This window comes from Diuraphis noxia, unplaced genomic scaffold (assembly GCF_037042655.1).
Source record: "Diuraphis noxia isolate RWA-SAM2 unplaced genomic scaffold, SU_Dnox_SAM2 contig0001, whole genome shotgun sequence".
Taxonomy (NCBI): Eukaryota; Metazoa; Arthropoda; class Insecta; order Hemiptera; family Aphididae; genus Diuraphis; species Diuraphis noxia.
The window spans coordinates 53,524,323-53,547,203 of record NW_028301711.1 but is presented as its reverse complement, the minus strand read 5'-3'; the positions used below and the strand labels follow the sequence as shown (position 1 = coordinate 53,547,203).

The following is a 22,881-nucleotide window of genomic DNA, read 5'->3' as shown; positions in this document are numbered from 1 at the left end:
TTCGTTATATAAAAAATAATTATAATTAAATATATAAAAAAATAAAATTTAAAGTATTATTCAACATTTTTAAACATTAGTCATATTGTATACATATGTATATAATTATTAATACACAGGTTATATGTTAATTAATTTAAAATGTTTAACCTTGTTGATCATACTGTATTGTTCGCATTCATAAATGAAATAAAATTGTTAATATTATAATGTACATTGAATAAAAATAACATAATATCATTGATTATAAATACTAGTATTTAACCTAACCGTGATTGACTGTGAATCATGATTATTAATATTAATAATATTAGTTTCTTACCCAAAGATATGATATTATGTTTTATGTACACTGTATATGTATTAATATCACTATATGTATAGTTGTCATTGATTAATGATTATACTAGTATTCAATAATAAACTCATTATCAATTTCACCCACTTGTAAAAATAAATCGGGTTACAGTGGTTCGACTGAATTCTATAAATAAACATCGCTTATTCACTTGTACAAAATGTAGAATCTACAACACATAATATGACTTTCCCTAATGTTGAAATTGCCCTTAAAATTTTTGTTTGTATGCCATGCTCTAACGCAAGTGGTGAAAGATCTTTCTCTGTACTCAAGAGAGTTAAGAATTATTTACGTCCATCTTTGGCAAATGAAAAAACATCGGCATTATCTATTTTAAGCATTGCAGATGAAGTGGTCCGAAGCATAGATTGGAATGATATTGTGGAAAAGTTTGCAAAACTTAAAGCTAGGAAAAAATCTTTTTTATAACCCAAATAAGTAATAAGTTAATACATAATGTTCAAATATTGGAAATATTGTAAAATATTATATCTACCTGTTATAAAGTTATTAAAACATTTAAAATTATTAAAATTAATTATTTGTTCTTATAAATATAAAAGGTATAAAGTACTTTGAATATTTATGTTAATATATTATAAATAACTCATAATTATATGTACTTTATGAATAAAAAGATTTTTTATAATTTTATTTGGATATACCATTAATGAATAAGTATTTAACATATTTAAGGTAAGAGGTTAATTAAAAATATGAAGTCAATATTTTTTTTTGGGAGGGGGAGGGTCCCGGAGGGGCGTCAAATATTGTTGCCCTAGGGCGTTATTGGTGGTTAGGACGGCACTGAGGATAATGTATATACTTTGTACAGGGTTATTCTTTTTTATATGTACATGTTGCAGTATGACCTACAAATAAATTAATTTATGTACCTACCTATATTTTTAATTACATTTTTTTTTTATAAAATCAATACATTCATTGCTGTTTAAAATCTAAAATAATAATATGAATAATAAATAATAACATATAACCTGTGTATTAATAATTATACATATATATATTATATATGCATACAATATGACCAATAATGTGTAATTTTTTTTTAAATAATACCAAATTTAATACTTTAATTTTAATTGTTATATATTAATATATTTAATTATTGTAATTTGACTTTTTTTTTCCGAGGCTTATTTTTCCCATGGCTTTATTTTCTGTGGATTATTTTTACCGTGGTTTTTTTTCCCTGGATTTTTTTTCTTGGCTTTTTTTTCTACATTCATGTTCATTGTTCCTACACAGTAAAAATAACGATTTATTTAGGTTGCCATTTAGGCACCATGATGGAAATTTTTTTGGGAGATTTGGTGGTTAGTTTAGGTATTAGAAGTTATTATATAGGTCAGCGGTTTCCAAACTTTCTCAGCCTCGGAGCCTTTAATATACCTTTTACATAAGTAGAAGTTTCTCATGGGGCCCCCCAAAAATATTCAACGTTAATATTTATCTGCCCGAGTTCTATCTTCTATGTAGTATAATATGCCCGAATTGTATACATACGGGAGTCAAAATAAAATAATATTTATGAATAAACGTGAAACAATAGTATTAAAAGAACTGGACAAAATATTATTTTTTATTTACGATTTTCTTATCGAGATTTCATGCAGTATAGATAACGGTGAATTGTGGCAATCAAATCTTCATGAAATGTATATTAATTTTAAATAACAAGCAAATATTTTAATTTTTTTGTGGTGTTACGAATGGAGCCCTTGGTAAAGCCATACCGGAGCACCAATAGCCCTTAAGAGGACGCTACACCCGCATACGTTGTCTCCGTCTTAGAAGTGCGTAACATAGCAAATTTTATGCTCAGCAGATCACGTTTAGCTCCGTTAGTTTAAAATTTAGAGTAAATTGACCTCTTACAAAAATTAAAGGTAACATTATTATCGAGGGCATGACGTAGGCTTTTTATTATATTTTAATTTTAAAGTGAGTTATGTGTATTTTAAAATTTAAAACTGTTTGTATATCTTAAAATACACATAACTCACTTTAAAATTAAAATATAATAAAAAGCCTACGTCATGCCCTCGATAATAATGTTACCTTTAATTTTTGTAAGAAGTCAATTTACTCTAAATTTTAAACTAACGGAGCTAAACGTGATCTGCTGAGCATAAAATTTGCCATGTTACGCACTTGTAAGACGGAGACAACATATGCGGGTGTAGCGTCCTCTTAAGGGCTCCTAGGAACACAGTTTGGGAACCACTGATATAGGTAATATATTATAATAAAAATTAAACGATTTGTGTAACTAGTGTAAGAACTAATAATAACATAACTATTCATTCGACCACGACGGATGATGCTAACCTGACGTGATAAACGTTGTGACTTACCTGTCGTTACCATATCGAAAAACGAAAACGTTCCGTTCGAACCGGTTCGTCGATTGCGCAACGGATGAAACGTTCGAAAACACCAGATACAGCTATCACTATTATAAGTATTGCGATATCGTGCGTGCGTACACATATTATTATCGCAATACCATTGACGATTATGTATATGTAGATTTGTTATTATTATTTTTCCTCTGGTTATTGTTTTTTTGTTGATTATTAATTATCGTTGAATCGTTTTCTGGTACCGCCCTGTGATCGAACGCGCGCCACTGTCGAGTGTCGACGCGACAACGCATCACGAACCGTTACCGCAGCAGCAGGTGCGAAGGATTTGGAGTTTCGACACAACAACACATTACTATTATTATTATCATCATCAACAGTGCGACCTGCCTACATAAGTTCCTACTTGTTCAGAACTAGCCATTTGAAGGCCTTAAGTTTACTTCTGTTTTTTTATCCCGTTTTTTACAATAAATTCTACTTTAAGCATTGTGAAGTCACCTTTGTCATTTTTCTCGCAATGGTCTTCCAGTACCCCAACCGTCATAAACTTACTACCATCATTGTTGCTACTGCAGACAATACCACTGAATATCTCACGTAAGTATTTTTTACTTTTAATTCTATTTGTTGAACTGCTTAATATTAGGTGATTAGTTATCTTAATGATATTATATGAATAGCACAAGCAACCAAACTTTTAAATTAGGTATATATATATAACGGTAAAGCCGTATAGGTTGAATACCCATTGTATAAGTTGATAAAAAAAAAAAAATAATTTAGTTAAAGTCCCAATTAGGTAGGTAGATGTGTAGTTTTTCCTTGAACTTTTGAGATTGCAAATCAATACTAATTATAATTTCTAGTTATAAAACACTACACAATTGTTTATCTTGATAATAACTTGTTTGAAATATAACCTTACCTATCTATAAATGTTTCATTAAACAAATTTGATATTTTTTTTATTAAATTTAAATTATTTATGGTTTTTAAACAGGTATCTACTTTTTAGTCCTGCATAACCGCAGTTTGACATCAATAGGAAGTTGACAAAAAAATAACCGGAGAGAATTTCAAATTAGAATTTGTATCAAATATTTGAAGAAAAAAAATTCTTATAAAGTATGTGACTGAAATTTGATAAAGACTACTTATAAAGTACTTGTTACTTGATGTGTCTATTGTCTAGTTATTACTTAGGTACTATGTTTGGAAATAGGGTATATAAACTTTATTTTGGCTTAGAAATCATTAAGGTTTTAAATATACCATCTGGAAAGTTTAGTATTTTGTAATATTAGTATACTATGTACCTATATGGATTTATAGTGTACATAAGTACCATGTAGTAGCAATTCATAGGTTAGTAAGGTTAGGTTTTGGGCCTGAGTGCACCCTACTATTTTTTTGAAGTTCATTCAATATTACAGTGACATCAGCCTTCCCCCTAAATTGCAAGTGCTATTTGTGTTAAAAAGTAACATTGACTATAAATAATAAAGTAGGAAATTCATAAAAATGTATCATTTTAAATCTAAGATTTGAAAATTCAATGCAAGATTCTTCATCAATTTGTATTTATTTATTAACCTACCTAAAAGCCGTATTAAATTTTTATGAGCATTTGAATTACAACAGGATATTCACTTAATTTCTCTTGTTCAAAAACCAATAATCGTAATAACTTGAAATTTACACCATATTTTTATTTTTATTATTCCTATACTTGATACAATTTTCAAAATATTTCAACAGTGAATTCTGTGGCAAAAAAAACTAAAAACTATACAAACACAATTTTTTGTTATAGTTATTTGAAGTTCAAATTTGGATGAAATTACATATTAAATAACCGAGAATAACAATTTTAGTTATATTATTGTAATTTAAAAATATTATTCGTGGGTACTTAAAATTTCTTGAGTATACTTTAGATTCTAATTGTAATAGTTAATGTTCCTTATGACTAATCTTGGTCCTTTATAATAAATTATATATACTAGAATGACTGAGTGAGTATGGTAAATAATGAATCTGATTTAATTAATTTGGAATTTCTTTGATAGGTACCTAATTTTTTTTGGGGAAACAATAACAATATAGTCAATAGTTAATATAGTATAATATATTCTAGACTGATAAACCGTCTCGATTCACAATCATTTTTCTTATACAATGATTTTATATCATTGAATTCCAATTTAATACCATCCATTTTAATCACTTACAAAATTAGTGAAGTTATCTTAAACATCGGTAACAATAGCAAATAAATTCCGATTTGATCCTCCAGCTTTATCAACATCAAGGATTATAATTCTAACTGTATTTCCTATATTTAAAATATTTAGTTTCATATTTGATTTTTATTATTATTATAGCTCTGTTTTCTAAATATTTTGCTGATTCCTCACAAGCATTCAGTATTTTTTTTAAATTTATTACCTTTGTTATTAAAAGCTTAAAATATTTATTAAAATATTTTCAATATTTTATAATATTATTGATGAATAATATACTTAGGTCTATGTATAATATAATAATTTACTTAGTCTATGTCTATGTCATCACTAGCACTAAGTATTTTTTCTTGTTATTGATTATTTAGGTAATTAAAAATATTAGGTAAATAATTAATACTATTATTTTTCAATATTTAATAATTTGATAATTCAATAATATCTCTAGGCCAGTGTTGGGTAATAACGTAACAAAAGTAATGCGTTACAGTTTCAAATTATTAAGTACCTACCTTTTGCGAATTGAAAAAAAAATATGTCTATAGTGCGGGTATGATCATTTTTACCAATCTAGTATAGTAATATACTATATATATTTATTAAAGCTCCTTATACAACTGATCTCCCAATTTTGAATTCAATGGCATTAGTAAAGAATATTTTTATTAAATACAACATAGCTTTACCATCCAGTGCTTCTGTAGAGCGATTATTTATTGTTTCAGGGGACATTTGTTCTAAAAAAAAGTCACGTATGATTGGCAAAAATTTTGAAGATACACTATTGTGTAAAGTTAATTTAAAACATAAATAAATATAAAATAATAATATTGTATTATATTGATTTCTTTTTCAAATTATATCTATTTAATATGGGTAATGTATTTCTAGTAACATTATTGTCAGGCACAATAATAATATTGTTAAGAAATATTAAAAAAATATTAATTTTTTTTTGTAATGAGAAAGTAATGAGTTACTTTTAAATTTGAAAAGTAAAGTAATTTCATTACAATTTTACTAGAGTAACGAATAAAATAACTTTATTACATTTCTCACTAAGTAACTTTATTACTTTTAAAAAGTAATTTACCCAACACTGCTCTAGGTCTATGTCATTGTCAGGAGGTTTCTCTAATTGGCTGTTTATAATAGTTTTGGTATATTTTTAAATTGTGATTTTGCTAGTTATCTGTTATATTCCCTAACTAATCAATAAACAGCTTAGAAAATAACGATAATTAATATTGACTAAACTTGTCAGTCAATCACAAAAAATATACACTGAAAATTGGTAATTGGATAAGTTCAAAATAGTTCAAAATGAAAATAATTTATATTATGTAGTACTATACTGCTATGTAGTACTTATATTTCAATGAGGTCAATGTTTTTATTCATAATACGAGAAATAGGTAGGTCTAAAATATCCTAAAAAATTTAAAAATTCATTCAAAAGTCAAAAAATGCCCTTAAAAGTTTAAAATTCGCTAAAAACGCAAAAAATGTCTCAAAACATTTTACTGGTTAGAACACAGAGTACCTATTTGAAATATGTTTTTAGATTGGAAAGCATTCAGACCTGTAAAGAATACTTTTAAAAAGTATTTGGAACACTTTTCAAATTATTATTATTATTTATTTATTTTCATTTAAAAAATAGAAATGTATATACATATGCATGTAAATTTATACAAATATTTATACATAATATTATAAAACGGCATTATACATAATGATTGTCTCCGTAAGCGTAGCTTGCTGTGAAGACAAGGTTCTTAAAAATATCTCGTACATTTACTAAAATATTATTAATTTTAATTAAATTAACACATTATAAGTCAATTGTAGTTGATTTAGTGATTATAAGCTTATCATAAATATAAATTTTTGAATATTTTTTGAATTACAGAATAAATATAAAAATTTGACGGGAATACAGATATAATAAAATTTATCTATGTTGGTAATTTAATTTTTAATTTACCATTTTCTTATATAATCTAAAGATTTTAAACAAACTAACGTCAATATTTAATTCCATTGCCATCTTAATTCCAGCATTCAAGGGGTGTCTTTTTCCAAATTCTGTTCTACACATAGGAATTAAATACATATTGGTTTGTTTCGCTCTTGTACAGTGGTTATGTTTAAATTTAAATTTTTGAATATCTAGGAAAAACATATTTGATAATATATGTCATGCATATAATTGAGTTAAATTTAATAGATTACATTCTTTATATAACAATACATTATACATTGATCATCATATAGGGTTTTTTTAAAGATATTTTAATAAGAGAATTTATAGTGGTTTCAAGTGCATTTAGATCTATATTGTAGGCACCGCCTCAACTTGCATACCATATGAATAAATTGACTGGGCCATAGCTATGAAAATCATTCTCATTGTGGTGGGTATAGTATGTTACTAAGAGTTTTAAATTTATAGAACAATAGTCTGATCTTTCTAGTTGTATTTATTATATGATTTTTCCATTTAAGGTTAGCATCTATAGTAATACCTAGATATTTTACTTGTTGTAATGAAGAAATAGAAGTGCAATTACACTTACTGTCATTACTCATTACTAATAGCAGACACTGTATTTTTATTAAATTCATTAAAATGTATGAAATACTATTTAAATACAATTTTTTAAATACTTTATAATCATTTTTATTTTATTTATTAAATAAATGTTAATTACATTTTAGAAATATAATGTTTTAAAAATTCAGTTTTATGCCTAGAATTACTCATATTAAAACTCAAAATAGATAATTAATTTTTAATTATGTAATTAATTCACTGTAAAAACTAAAAATTACACTTTCAACAGACTGATACATTGTTCACATTTACGAACTACTCAACTACCAACTAGACATTACACAAGTCATTAAATTAATAAATTAAATAAAATGTTGAAAGCTTGCAGCTATATAATGGATCAATCTATATTATTCCCATAATGCCGCATAACCATTAAAAGTAGGTATTATATCTGATAATATCACAGATCAACTATTAGATACCTATCTAATAATACAAAAGAAAATATTGTTATTGAATATCTATTTTTAGAAATCTTTGGGCTTCGACTAACACAGAAATACAGAATATTAAATAAAACTATTATTAAATTATTGTAGTTGGTACTTGGCAATAATATTTTTCCAACCAAATATTTTGAATAAAAATAAATTAATCAAAAATAAATTAAAAGTATTCAATACAAAAAAAAAGTATTTAAAATACCATTCTAAATACTTTATGTTAAAAGTATTGAAAAATTATTCAATACTTAAAAAAAGTATATGAATACTTTTACTCAAATACTTTACAGGACTGGCGTATGACATCCCCAAAAAAAGATGCAAATGTATTGAAATCTGAGCCCTAGTTATTACTTATTAGTTATTAGTAGTTATTACTTATTACCAAGCTGATATTATAAAAATCCATCTTCAATAATTGTAATGTATACAAATGAACTCAGTTTAATTAATGATGAAAGTTTTGCATTTGTAAAATTAACCTTTTTCAAGATTCTGAGCGGAGCGATAAATGTATTGATTTCACCATGATGTGTGTTTTTTTTTTGTTTCTGTCATCACGTTTTGGGGCAGTAAAATTGCTTCGATTTTTGACTTCAGTACCTCGTTTGATCAGAAAGTGAATCTAGTTGGTACTTTGGGGGGGGTAACAAGTAAAACATTGTTAATACTTTTCTAAATAATCGTGATTTTTTATAAGCATTTAAAGTTCAAATTTCGACTAAATACGTAAAAATTACGGCAATGTTCAAATTATCTTAGATAGAAATTTATAAAAAATTTTCTTTTTAAATCTAAGATTTGAAAATTTAATACAAGGCTCCTAAAATATTTTTACAATAGCAGTTGAAAAATAAAAGAAATACATAGTCACAATTTTTTTTTACAAGTATTCAAATTTTAATTTTGACAACATACGTACAAATCACAAAAATTTCCAAATTATTTTAAGCTAGAAAATTTATAAAAAATTTTCTTTTTAAATCTAAGATTTGAAAATTTTTAATAATCTATAATATATCCTAGACAGATAAACTGTTTCCGCTCAGAATCGTTTTTTGTATACAATGATATAATATCATTGGATTCAAATTTAATTCCATCCATTACAGTAATCCACTTGTAACCTACTGTACAGCAGAGCGACATCCACAACTTATCCGCTTTTTTAGCTTGGCTTTTCTTGGATCTTTAAATTAGTATTGGCCAGTTTTCTTTTCTTCAAAAATGATAATTTTTTTAGTGAAGATTTTTGGTTCTTATTCTCTTGTTAGCTACCCTGCAAAATTTAACATTATTTCATATAGGGTGTTCTAGATGTATTCAACAACTACAACATTTTTTGCTTTATTTGTACCTTGTTATTTTAGGATATATTTTCATTTTTAGATTTTGACAAACAAAAATCAGAATTTTGGTATAAGAGTCTTTAAAAAAGATTTAATAATATTTATAGTAAATAATTTGTATATTATCTATTAATTCTGTAGTTGTGGGGTATGTTATTGTAGGTGTAATGTGTATACTAAAATTATTAAATGTAACTAAAATACTTGTATCTATTAGGTATTTACTTTTTCAATACTCATATTTCAGTCTTATTTAAATGTTGGAAATTAACAAAATAGTGTTCATGAACATACCTACATATATTATAAAGATTAATTAATTTTCATGAATTTAATTTAATGGGTCCAGAGTGGTGTAGTGATCACACTGTTTATTGCGACTCAGTCAGTCATCAGTTTGATTCATAGCAAAGTGCAAAAAAGTTGCGTGGTTATACGCGATCACCAATTTCCCCTTATTGTTATCCAATTGCGTCATCTAGTTTCCAACTAGGTTCCATTCCACTAAGAGTAAAGACTGCTCATGTCTCTTCTTAGAGAATAGAGGTAGTATTATGTATTACAATGTCTCCTTACTACTCAAATGTGATACACATTGACAAAGATCTTAAAGTCGTTACAATGAACAAATACAGAAAAAATCAATTCAATTTAGAAACTTTTTTTAAATTAAAATTTATATCACAATTAAAATATCCTATGCAATTTTTGCAATAAACAGTAATAGATATTTAAAAAATATTACAAACAAATAGTTATACAATAATTATTAAGGCTTGGACATTGAAAAAGTTGTATATCTTTGCTATCTTTGTTATCTTTCTGTAAGCTTGATATATATCTGCAGTCCAAGGTAGAATAAACCTATTTTATACACTGATAAGATTTAAAACACATAATTTTGTCAATTTTAGGAAAAAAGTACTCATTTCTTTATTTTTGTAATTTTGTACGCATGTTTAATATTTTATTTAATAACCACATTTATAAATTATAAAATAATATTATCTTATGTATTTTGTATTTAATATTTAAATAAAGGCATTTTCTTTCCTTTAAGATTTTTGCGAAATAGCAAAAAGCCAATTTTTCTAGTGTGGTAAAACTTTTTGATAGAACCATTTCTTCAATATTAATATACAATATGAAATGTACTTGAATTATGGAATATTCTTAAATTATAACTATCAATAAAAAAATATTATCTTAGATTTTTTTTATGTGCATATATTATCATAAATTTTAACTTCTTTAACTTTTAAGTTCTAATAATTATATAGCACACCTATTGAATATTCATAAATTGTAAAAACAAAATCATTTTTAATATTATGACTTATATTTTAAAACATTTTTGTATTTAGGTCAACACATAAATGATGTCATGATTATTTAATATTTTTCTTTGTTTGTTAAGTTAATTGTTTATATTTATTTCAGATTATGATATACTACATTGGAATGCAAAATATATATTTATTTTTAAAAATTAAATTAATAAATAAAAAATATCATAATATTATATCAAGTTGATAATGAGCATTTGACACTATGGAGAACTTATCACCATTGAATCAACCTAGCAAGTTAATTCGACCACCAACATTGAAACGAGGCCGATCTGGTGATTCACAAGGTGGCAAAGTAAGACATACAATTTTTAAATGATTATTGCTCTCCAAGATGTCTATTTTAATAGTAAACATTTAGTATCTTAACAGTATTAACACATTTAAAATTAGTGAATTAAATAACTAACTAAATATTTTAAGTTTAAATCAGTAGTGAACCAACATTTGGCTTGGTTACAAAGTAACTCCATCCACTAATCTTAACTTAAATACTTATATATAATTGCCATCTTGTTCAAAATTCAATTTTTAAAAATATTTTGCTTCAAAATTTGAAATTTAAAATGTATGTTATTATCAAAGTAAGGCATTATTTAAATGAAATTTTCTTAGATGATTATTTTGATAACATTTTATCCAAATAAATGTCAAAGATTGTTATTCCAATAATGTTTGGTTATTTTATTTGAGTAAACATGGTTGATAATTTATATAATTTATATAAAACATATTAAAAACAATATCTGGCATTGTATGTTATGATTGTAAAAAATGATTTTATTATCAACTTGTTTACTCAAATAAAATAACTGAAAATTATTCGAATAACTATCTTTGAAATGTTGTCAAATAATATTTTATTCCAATAATTTTAAAAAAAATCATTAGAATAATTTTGAATACATATTTATTCATATAGTTATCTAGATAACATTTTGCACAACTCTGGTTGTTATTTAAAAAAGGAAAACTTGAAAAATGAGTTGGTTTCAATTAATAAAAATTATGGAAAAAAAACACATCTATATTATATTAATTTTGTTTTTGCAATGCATTCAAACAATTTGAAAAATGTATTTTTTTAAATGTTTATACTTTTCAAGATAACGAGTGTTTGCTGTTATAAATTTTAGAACTAATAAACATTAAATATATTTAATATTTATTTGTAGATCAAACTTGAAAGGGTTATTGGTTTGACAGTGTCAACAAATTCATCATTAGATGTTGATAATAATACTGGCACCATTGCTTATCCAGCTGGGTAAGTAACAATCATTATTTTTGATAAAAGTATTCAATTATTATTAAAATTTAAAACTATTTGTTTTATTTTATAATGTTATTAGATACTTTTTAGTTTACTAAATATTACAGCATCAAGTTGGCTAATAAAAATTATCATTTGAATCTGAATTTGAACTTATATGAGTTTTCTTAACCTTAACAACTTAGTTTGCAAATTATTACGATTTCGAAAAATTCCTAACTACTCTAAATTTATAAAATAATATTGTAACTATGTACTTTTTACATTTTTGATTTGATATATCGTATATGAATAACTTATGAAGACCTTTTATTAAAATTTCAATGTGTTTTTGACTGAGTGTAATTTTTTTTTTAATTTTGAACAAAAGGTATGGAAAAAATTCAAATTTCTATACATTGCTCAAAAAATGATTAATAAAATTTAAAAATTACAATTTGTATAGAAAATTATAATAAAACAAATACTTAAAATATAAATACAGTGGGACCTTGATAACTCGAAGTGGTTGGGACCGATAAAAAAATTTGAGCTATTGAAAATTTGAATTATAAAAGTTCGGGTTATCTTAGGTTATTTGTTTTTGAGTTGTACCAAAAAGCACACATATTAAAAAAATCAATACTTTCATAGCTCCACTCAGAATTTAAAATATATTTATGCTTCTTAATTTCTACTAAGAAATCTATTATCATCCAGTTTTTTTTTATGGTTAATTTCAAACCATATTTTACTGTTTTTGGATTTTAGTATATTATACAACTTTTATTTATAATTTAAAATGTATGCATTATACATTGTCCTTCAGTAGCATTACACTAAATTATAAATTTTTATTTATATTAATAACTTTTGCGCGTATGATTATTTTTAGATGTACTGTAGTATTCCACAATCCAGTTTTGGGTTCTGAAACTCATTTGTCTAACATCTGTAGAAAATCAATAACATGTTTAACTTTTTCATCTGATGGAAGATATCTCGGTACTGGGGAATGTGGTCATCAGTCAAATGTTAGGGTTTGGGATATGGCAGATTTTACTCAAATAGCTGAATTCCCTGGTCATAAATATGGAATAAATTGTGTGGTGAGTTATAAATTTGATGAAAAACTACTACTTTACAAAATTAGATTTATTACAATTTTTAAATATCTAATATTTTACTTGTAGGCTTTTTCCCCCAATCAAAAGTATTTAGTTTCTGTAGGATCACAACATGACATGATTGTGAATGTTTGGGAATGGAAATTAAATTTAAAGTATGCATCTAACAAAGTTTCTGCTAAAATTAAAGCTATTGCCTTCTCAGATAATGGTAATTTTATAACAATTGGCAACAGACATGTAAAATTTTGGTACTTGCAGTCATCTAGATCCGTTACTGTAAGTTGAAGATTTATAATTATTTGGTTATAAATTATAATTTTGTATTATGTCTAATGATTTTAGTACAAAGAACCAGTACCATTAATGGGCCGGTCAGCTATTTTAGGAGAGCAACGAAATAATGATTTTATTGATGTTTGTTGCGGACATGGTGAACTAAAAGATTACACATATGCAATAACAAAATCTGGTTTACTGTGTGAATTCAATAATCGTAGATTATTAGATAGATGGGTTGAATTAAAAGTAATTATACATTTTATTGATTAACTTATAGCTATAATTTCATTTCATTATTTTATAGACTACTAGTGCCAATTGTATGGCTATTGGTAATCAGTTCATTTTTGTTGGATGTGCTGAAGGTATTGTTAGGTGTTTCAATCCTGGAACTCTTCAATTTGTTACTACTTTACCTCGAACTCATTATTTAGGTGTTGATGTAGCCCAAGGGCATGACATAAGGTAATTATCTTTACAAGTTAATTTTGTTTCTTACTTTAAGATCATCTTATTTATTTAGCCATATGGCCAATATTCCACCAAATGCAAAGTATCCTGATGCGATAGCACTTGCTTACGATGAAACTAATATGAAGGTCACTTGTGTTTACAATGATCATAGTTTATATGTATGGGATGTAAAAGATATTAAAAGAGTAAGTGCAATATCATATTTGTTCTTTTTTATATCTTATCCAAAATGTTTTCCATCAGGTGGGAAAATCAAATTCCTTTCTATTTCATTCTGCATGTATTTGGGGAGTAGAAATGTATCCTGCATTAGAGCATGATTTACAAATTCCAAAAAATTCATTTATAACCTGCTCCAGTGATGATACCATTAGAGTTTGGAACCTAGACAGAATAGAATGTGATAGAAAATCTCTTTATCAAAAAAATATCTACAGTAATGTAAGCATAAATAATACATTCAACTCAAATTATATAATTAAAATTGTTAATTTATACTTTTTAGGAACTTCTTAAAATAATTTACATTGATCCAGACCTAAATTTTATTAAGAATACAGAATTAAATTTAGTTGATAAAAATGATTCATCATCATATGATGGCAGGAATGGTGTTCGAGCTATAAGAATTAGTCCTGATGGTGTACATCTTGCATCTGGCGATCGTTCTGGTAACATAAGGTAGTATCATGAAAGTTGTCACACGAAAAAAAAAATGAAAATTGAAATTCAATTAACTTTATTAAAACTTTTAATTTTTTCTACCTCCATCATTATTTGTTTCTAATATTAGGTTCATAAAGATGCTGCTAATGAGGCTCTTTCTTGTCTTGAATCTCATTTTATTATTGCTTTTTGTATTATAACTTTTTTTAAACTTACATTCTAACTATAAATTTTCTATTCTTATTACTGAAAAAATAATGTTTCTGATGTAAACAAACAACATTTTTTCAATTTTCTAAAAATATATATTTTGCTTAATATTGTGAAAACAACATTTTATTTTAAAATTTTTATATGATATGATTATGATATAAATATTTCTTAAACACATGACATGGGTCTTAATTTTTATATTTAATAGAGTTCATGATCTGAAGACTTTACGGCAGATTTGTTTAATTGAGGCCCACGATGCAGAAGTGTTGTACTTAGATTATACCAAGTATGGTGAAAAGATCAAGTTATTTGCTTCAGCTTCAAGAGATAGATTGATACATGTATTTAATGTTAATAAAGTAAGTAATTAATATAAGTGTTAAGTAACTTTATTATAACAATCTTTCTTTTGAACATACTTTATTAATCAAATCAATGTATGTTTTTTGCAGGGATATGATTTTACCCAAACTTTGGATGACCATTCATCATCAATAACAGCTGTTAGGTTTATAAACTCGCAGAATAAACTTCAAATGGTTTCTTGCGGAGCAGACAAATCAATAATATTCCGAAACTACAATGAGGTTGTTAATATTAAACGTGAAATTGGTTATTGTGTATATTTCCCTGTTTTAATAAATGTAATATAAATATATTATTCACTTATTTCAGTCTGGTGATAAGAACCAAGGTGGTTTTGTCCATGATCATTATGTATCAGGAAAAACAACGTTTTATGATATGGAAGTGGACCCTAAACAGAAACATATTATGACTGCATGTCAAGATCGAAATATTAGAGTATACAATACAACATCTGGAAAACACACAAAAACATTCAAAGGTTCTGTAGGAGACGAAGGCTCACTTATCAAAGTAATCATTATATTTTTGTTTCTTTAACTGAAAAATAAAATATTATTTAATATTTGTACTGAGCAGGTAGTACTAGACAGAAGTGGATCATACATTGCTACTAGTTGCACTGACAAAACTCTGTGTGTGTATGATTTTGTTGCTGGAGAATGTTTGGCTACTATGTATGGTCATTCAGAACTAGTTACTGGATTAAGGTTTACTAATGATAGTAAACATTTAATATCAGCTAGTGGTGATGGTTGTATATTTGTATGGCGAATGCCATCTGACATGGTCAGACATGCTAATTCCAATAAGAAACAAATATCTAGGAGTGAAAGGTAAATTATGCTTAAAAAAATATATTCTCAATTTCAATAAAATATTTTCGTAATTTAAATGTTGTTTAGTTAATTAGTGATAAGAAATTATATTTGACATAAATAATATAATGAATAATAATTTATTATGTACATTTTAGGCCAGTTCCAGTTTCTATTATTGAAAATGAAACGATATCATCTACACATAAAATTGTTGAAGAAAATGAGACAAATACATTTAGTATTCCCGCGTAAGTGACTATTTTTCATTTTATGTATTGCTTAGTATATAATTATTATAATTATTTTTGTATAATAGAGATGGCCACCAATTACCATTATGGGCTAAAAATCAAGTCTCTGGTGATATTCCAACTAATACATTGTTAAATTCATCTCAAAACCAAATTAACGCTCCCAAAGGACAATGGGCTCAACGAGCAACTAGTTCATCAGAACCTAGTAGTATTTTACAACTACCCATTATTAAAGATGATTCTGATTGCTTTAAAGACGATAGTTCTGTAGACAGTGGTACTGAAACTAGCAGATCAATTTATCCTGAAAGTCAAAAAGAGTCATTAATAGTACCCAAAAAGGTAAATTAATTATTCAGTGGAATCTCGAAGTTTTACTGCATTAAGTTTTTGAAGGAGCAAACAACACAAAAAAATAAGTTTTTATTTGATAGAATATTAAATTCTAAGAATAATAGTATAGGTTTTACGTTTCTACTCAAATTATTCACTAAGTTATGATCAATTGAAAAAAGTTGATTGACCGCAATGGGCTCTACTCACCATAATCGCCTAATGATGTCACGCGGCTATTCTACATTTCTTAATATCTCTTAAAATAAACATTTAATAAACAATTGATTTTCACCAAATCATTTTATATTGCCAAGTATATCTACAATAATTTAACATTTAAAAAAAGTATAAAGAATTTTTTTATGTTGTGTGCTCCTTTAATATGTTCACCCCAATCTATGTCTCATAATAACTAAAATAAATTTATATCAAATCAAATATGTATGTGTATTAACAATTTTACTATTATTTTATTTAGACAATGCGTGTACCTCCTGTATTTGTTCCACATGACTTTGAGGAAAATACTTTAGCTCATGTAAGTAAAACAACAGTGATATTGTGTTATTTTTTAGGGTTTTGATAAGAATCTTAGTAGTAGATATCTATTAGGAGTTCAGATTTTATAATTTATTTAATATTAAGATCTTTCTTTGTACTTACCTATTATGTACAGAGGTAATCGATTTCAATTATGGTGGATTATATTCGACTGTTTTATTATATTCAGCTAAATATTTATTATTATTCTTTTAATATATAATATTTTATCAACTTTTAATGAATTTATTTTTAATTGATTTACATGTTAATGAAAAAGGTTAGTTTTTAAAACTAGTAGTAATAGTACTACTTTTAGACTAGTTTTAGTATTATTATATGTATACAGGGTATCCAACAGAGATCTGACATTCTGACAAATGAAATAACTTTTGTTTTAATCAATATTTTTAAAAATTTCTTTTAAATATAATCCATAGACACTTGCGCTACATTTTTAGAATACATTTTTTATTTTTTATTTTTTAATACTGAAAACAAAAAACTTAAAAATTGATAAATTTTTGTTTCGAAATATTCAATGTAACCAATTTGTAAATTTGATTTTTAGAAAAATTTATATGGTAAAAACACTTATTTAAGTCAAATGGCTGATTTTTTACAATTTTTTTAAATATCAATATTTGTGTTAAGTAAATTATAGTAAATTATAGTAATTTATAGTTTATACATCACATATTATTAAAATAAATACAATAAAAAAAATAATTAGATTTTAACATGCATTTATTTAAAAATTTTCTTATAAAATATTTTTAAAAAACTTTATTATTATTTGAAATTACAAGGTTTCTAACATAAACTAGATCGTAATTTACTTAACGAAAATATTGATATTTAAAAAAAATTGTATTAATCAGTCATTTGACTTAAATAAGTGTTTTTACCATATAAATTTTTCTATAAATCAGATTTACAAATTGGCTATATTGAATATTTCGAAAATTTTTTTTATTAATTTTTAAGTTTTTTATTTTCAGTATTAAAAATAAAAAATAAAAAATGTATTCTGAAAACGTAGCGCAAGTGTCTATGAATTATATTTAAAAGAAATTTTTTTAAAATATTGATTAGAACAAAAGTTATTTCATTTGTCAGAATGTCAGATCTCTGTGGGACACCCTGTATACTAAAAATGTTTTAGTCATGTGATAACAATTTTGATTTTAATTTTGAAAGACTTCCCATAAAACATATCAAATATTATTTAATATTTAATATTTTTTTTACTATTACCTTTTAATCATAATTACAATTATATAGTTAACATCTGAAAAGACAAATTCACAAACAATGTCAGATATTCAGCGGATTCGTAATTTAACTGATGACAGTTCATTAGGCAGCTTTAAAAATGAGGTAATTATGGGTTTTTATACAAATTTAAGAGAATGCTATATAATGATTTGTTGTCTCTGTCGTACTAGTGTGTGACTTGGCAAATTTACGATCAGTAGATCACGTGTAGCTTTGGTAGTTTAAAAATTAGAGTGAATCAACTAATTATGAAACTTGTTGGTAAGAACATTATCTGTGTTTGTTTGTATGACTGTTTTTTTTTTAAATAGTTCATCTTTTTTATTAAGTTTTACGTATATAACGTACCGTAAATTAAAAATGCTCATAACTCACTTAAAAACTGAATTGTAAAAAAGCCCACTTACAAACACAGATATTGTTATTCCATCAAGTTTTATAATAATTTGATAGGTTTAAATCGTTTAATTCACTATAATTTGTAAATTAATAGATTGTTGAAGCCGAGCCTAAATTTGCTTTGTTATACACTTGTAAGACAGAGACTACAATTAATGGTCGTTTAAAGTCCTCTTCAGTATACGTAACTAACAACGTGTTTGTTAATATGTTTAGGAATTGGAAAGTAATGATCATGATGGTGATATTGAAGATTCTGAGGGTGAATGGATTGGTAATGCGAAAATAAAAAACACTGTTCTGTATTATCCATCCAATAACAATGATCTTGTCAAGTAAATTCTTGAATAATTTATATTTACAAAAGTTAATAAATAGAAGAACTTTTATTTTTATTTTATCTAGTGATTTTACAATTACAAAATTAGACTCTGATGCTCTTAGAATGTCTCAAAGAAAATCAAAAGCCACTAAACAAAAAGACCGTTTATTATCATCTGGCCTTACTGATTTATCTAGTCATTCAATGTCTGGCAGCCAAGGAAGTGATGATGATGATGATGATACTTCAACTCCGAGTGTTGATCACTCGGATAAAAATTCAGCAATGTTTTCGACTAGGTAAAAAACTAAAATTTTACTTTTAAATATTATTAGTTTCTTGACTTATTTATTTATTTTAGTACTGAAAGATTAGACATGATTGAAAAACGCGAACAATTCTTAAAGAATACTTTTGAATCGCTTGGTGGAACTGAAGCCGATTTTCAAGACAACCAATATCATTTCCCAAGTAAGTTTTAACTTAAATTATTAAAATAATTAATTGCATGATTATCTAGTAAATATTTTTCAAACTTGAAGGTAAGAGAAGTATATCTTCACAGTACAAAGGAAACAATAACGGTTCTACTGTACAACAGAACACAAACATTGAATCTCAAAGTAAAAGAGAAGAACTTCAGCAAAGGATTGAAGAAACTCGAAGAACTTTACAAAACGTCTGTAGAATAGATTATTTTGTAACTAAAAAATATTATTATATTTCAATATTTCATTTTAGTTGGGAGCTCATTCCAATTTAAAAGCTAGTCAAAGTATTTGTGATTTAAGTAGAAATTATGGGAAATCTCCATCAAAATTACCAGTTCGCAACCATTTATCAGGTATAGAATGTTATTAGTTAAGCATATTTGATACAACTGTTTTTTTTCGAGATTAATTTCTTTATTTTCCATCTATATTATACCAATTGTACTTGCTATCCTAGTTTTCTACTGCAGTCTTTACAATTTATAATACATTTTTACTCAAAAATAAAATAATATTTGTTAAGTGCACAACAATGTTTTGTTTACTTGTGCATGAATATGTGGAATTAACCCTTTCTTTTAAATGAACCTATGATTACACACACTAATTAACTACTGGTATACATATTATATATGTCATGGACTAATTTACTAACCAAGTTGTCTATACTAAACTCCTTTAAAGTTAATGGTTTCCTATTCTCTTAAGGGGGGAAGGCTTCATACCAATATTTGTATTCTGTTTGTCTTAGGTGTAATAGAATAATAAAGATATTTTGTACTTCACAATTATACCTCCGTAATGTAGTTAAGGAAAATATACTTAAAAAGTTATAACCTAAAACTTAAATAATATTTCATGTACATTTGCCGCTATGATAAATTTTTCATTAAAAAAAGAAAAGAAATTATTAAGAAGATATTACATATACTTAAATTTGTTTCGTCTTACAATTATTTAACATACCAAATTTGCCTTTAGCAGGTCACGTATAGCTTTGTTTAAAAACGAAAAACGAGAGTAAAACGACCTATATGAAATTTGATGGTAACAATATTATCTGTGTTTGTATGTGGGTTTTTTAGGATCGTTAAATTGTTTAGCAAATTAAATGTGTAATGTACTCTAAATTGAAAATGCTCATAAGTTATGAGTCTTAACTCATTTAAAAACTGATAAGTTCAAGGATTAACAACACAAAATTAGTTCTGAAAATTTGCTATTTTGTATGTTAAAATAGAAAAAGTACAATATACGATTTCAGTGATCTCTCAATTAACCTTAGATTTAATTATTGTATATCGTTTTAATATTAAAATTTAGATTACTAAATTTCATTTAATGTTCATATTTTTAGTTGATACACAAACAAATGGAGTTGGTACCATACGTAGAGTATGTTCTTTGATAGATTTGTCTTCAAGTACACCAAATAAAGATTGCCAATCTTATAATACATTCAATGGGAGTGGTAAGTGATTTCAAACTAGTTTTAACTAATTATTTTATTTATAAACAATAACCGCTAATAAATTTGTATTTTTTTGATACAAGGTTCGGACAATTCAAAAACAAATTCTAAAAGTTTTTCAAAAAAAATAGCTGTGAGCAATATGCATAGAAGTAGTTCTGTCAGCATTTTGGATCAAGTATATTAATTAAACATGTTATATTTATTGTTTAAACATAAATATATGAATTTATTAAATATAATATTTAGAGTGATTCTGAGAGCGATGCCAGTCAGTCTACCAATAGTGGAAAGAAAAGCACAACAGCTATACGAGCTATGAGACCAACAATATCATCACAAAATAAAATTATTATGAATAAATCAAATCTTTTACGTAGAAGAAGCACAACTTCTTCACAATCTACAAGTAAAAAAGTATCCTATTACTATACAAAAACATTATTTATTAACTCTAAATTAATTTTCAGCTGCTCTTAATATTATTGGACATAATGAAGATTCTAGCTCAGAAGAATTTTTCATGTCTTTACATAATAATAAAGGAAATCAAATCATACATTCCAGAATAAATCCTATTGTACCCAGGTATACATTATACAATCAATCTATTTTATCTTAATTGAATAGTTTCAATTTAATTATCATTAAATTATTTACAGTCGTAACAATACTTCTTTAACCAGAAGTGTAAGTGAAATGAATTTAAAGAGTCCATCAACTAAACCATTTGAAAAGTCTAGAAATCGTAGTAATGATTTGACTATGAAAACAAAAAACAATGGAACAATAGGCCAACAAAAAAACTTAAAGAGTATAATTTTAAGTATAATACATTTTTTCATATAATTATACTTACTGAATTTTTAGATTATTTATCTTTGATGGCTGATCAATTGTTTCAAACAACCGACAGAATTTTGGAACATACCAATTGTGTCAATGTCAGTGATAGACGTATAACTAAGGCAGATGTTACGGATGTAATGACAAAACTTGAGCAAATTGTTGGCAGTGGCGGTATGTTTGCTCATCAAAATTCAAGAGTAGCACTCAATAGTACTCAGCAATATTTAGATATTCTGATTGATTTGATAAAAAAACGTTTATCTCTTGAAGTCATTTAAATCACCAACTGTCAATATTTGCCACCTCAAATACTATTGTTTGCTATACTTATTTTTAATATATTTAAGAAAAAATGGCCATCTAATAACTAACATTACATTTTCACAATAATTTTAACATTAATTAGGTTGTCAGGTTTGTAAATGCACATTTTAGAATATGTATTTTTATACAAGAATATTGTTTCAATTTGTTAAAAATGAGACAAAAGTTTTATTATTGTTTTTTGTTTCATTTTTTAAATAATGGAATGATACACCATTAATATTTTTATATAACATTAAATAACTAACTACAAATTAGGTCATTTAAAAAAGTTAGTCTTTATTTTTCTTATAAAAGATTGGAACGTTTTACCAAAGAAAAACATAAAAATGATTTTTCACATTTTATTATTGTTTGACTAGTTTTATTAGCTCAAGTTCCTGATTGTTGTTTGTCTATATCAGTCGATATTTGTGATGTGCATGGGGTTCTGAATACTTTTTTTTGTAGATAACATGTTATTTTTATTGTTTACATCATAGTCCACCAATGTAAATGGTTAAATGTCATCCCAACTAGCTACGATCAAACTATGTATTCATTCATTTTTATAATATCATAGTTATTAAACCTAACTTTGTTGGAACTAATAGACTAATTTATATAATCCGTCCAAATATATATATATATATATATATATATATATATATATATATAT

At 25.6% G+C, this 22,881-nt stretch overlaps 1 protein-coding gene across 2 annotated transcripts; it reads left to right on the top strand.

The window, feature by feature from the left end:
* The first annotated feature begins 2,884 nt into the window (after nucleotides 1-2,884).
* Wdr62 (WD repeat domain 62) lies at nucleotides 2,885-22,858 on the top strand. 2 transcript variants are annotated; one of them, XM_089216382.1, is made up of 30 exons: nucleotides 2,885-3,348; nucleotides 3,752-3,876; nucleotides 10,847-11,050; nucleotides 11,931-12,022; nucleotides 12,903-13,116; nucleotides 13,201-13,413; nucleotides 13,480-13,662; nucleotides 13,721-13,881; nucleotides 13,940-14,075; nucleotides 14,134-14,331; nucleotides 14,396-14,571; nucleotides 14,978-15,131; nucleotides 15,225-15,359; nucleotides 15,448-15,651; nucleotides 15,718-15,974; nucleotides 16,115-16,207; nucleotides 16,276-16,555; nucleotides 17,028-17,087; nucleotides 18,374-18,469; nucleotides 18,983-19,101; nucleotides 19,172-19,387; nucleotides 19,450-19,559; nucleotides 19,631-19,767; nucleotides 19,830-19,932; nucleotides 20,937-21,050; nucleotides 21,134-21,228; nucleotides 21,300-21,459; nucleotides 21,521-21,638; nucleotides 21,713-21,864; nucleotides 21,921-22,858. In XM_089216382.1, the coding sequence occupies exons 3-30, from the start codon at nucleotides 10,958-10,960 to the stop codon at nucleotides 22,175-22,177; spliced, it is 4,326 nt and encodes a 1,441-aa protein (XP_089072508.1). In that variant the 5' UTR covers nucleotides 2,885-3,348; nucleotides 3,752-3,876; nucleotides 10,847-10,957; the 3' UTR covers nucleotides 22,178-22,858. The 2 variants fall into 2 exon arrangements, with proteins under 2 accessions (XP_089072508.1, XP_089072507.1); XM_089216381.1 differs by lacking the exon at nucleotides 3,752-3,876.
* The last annotated feature ends 23 nt before the right edge of the window (nucleotides 22,859-22,881 follow it).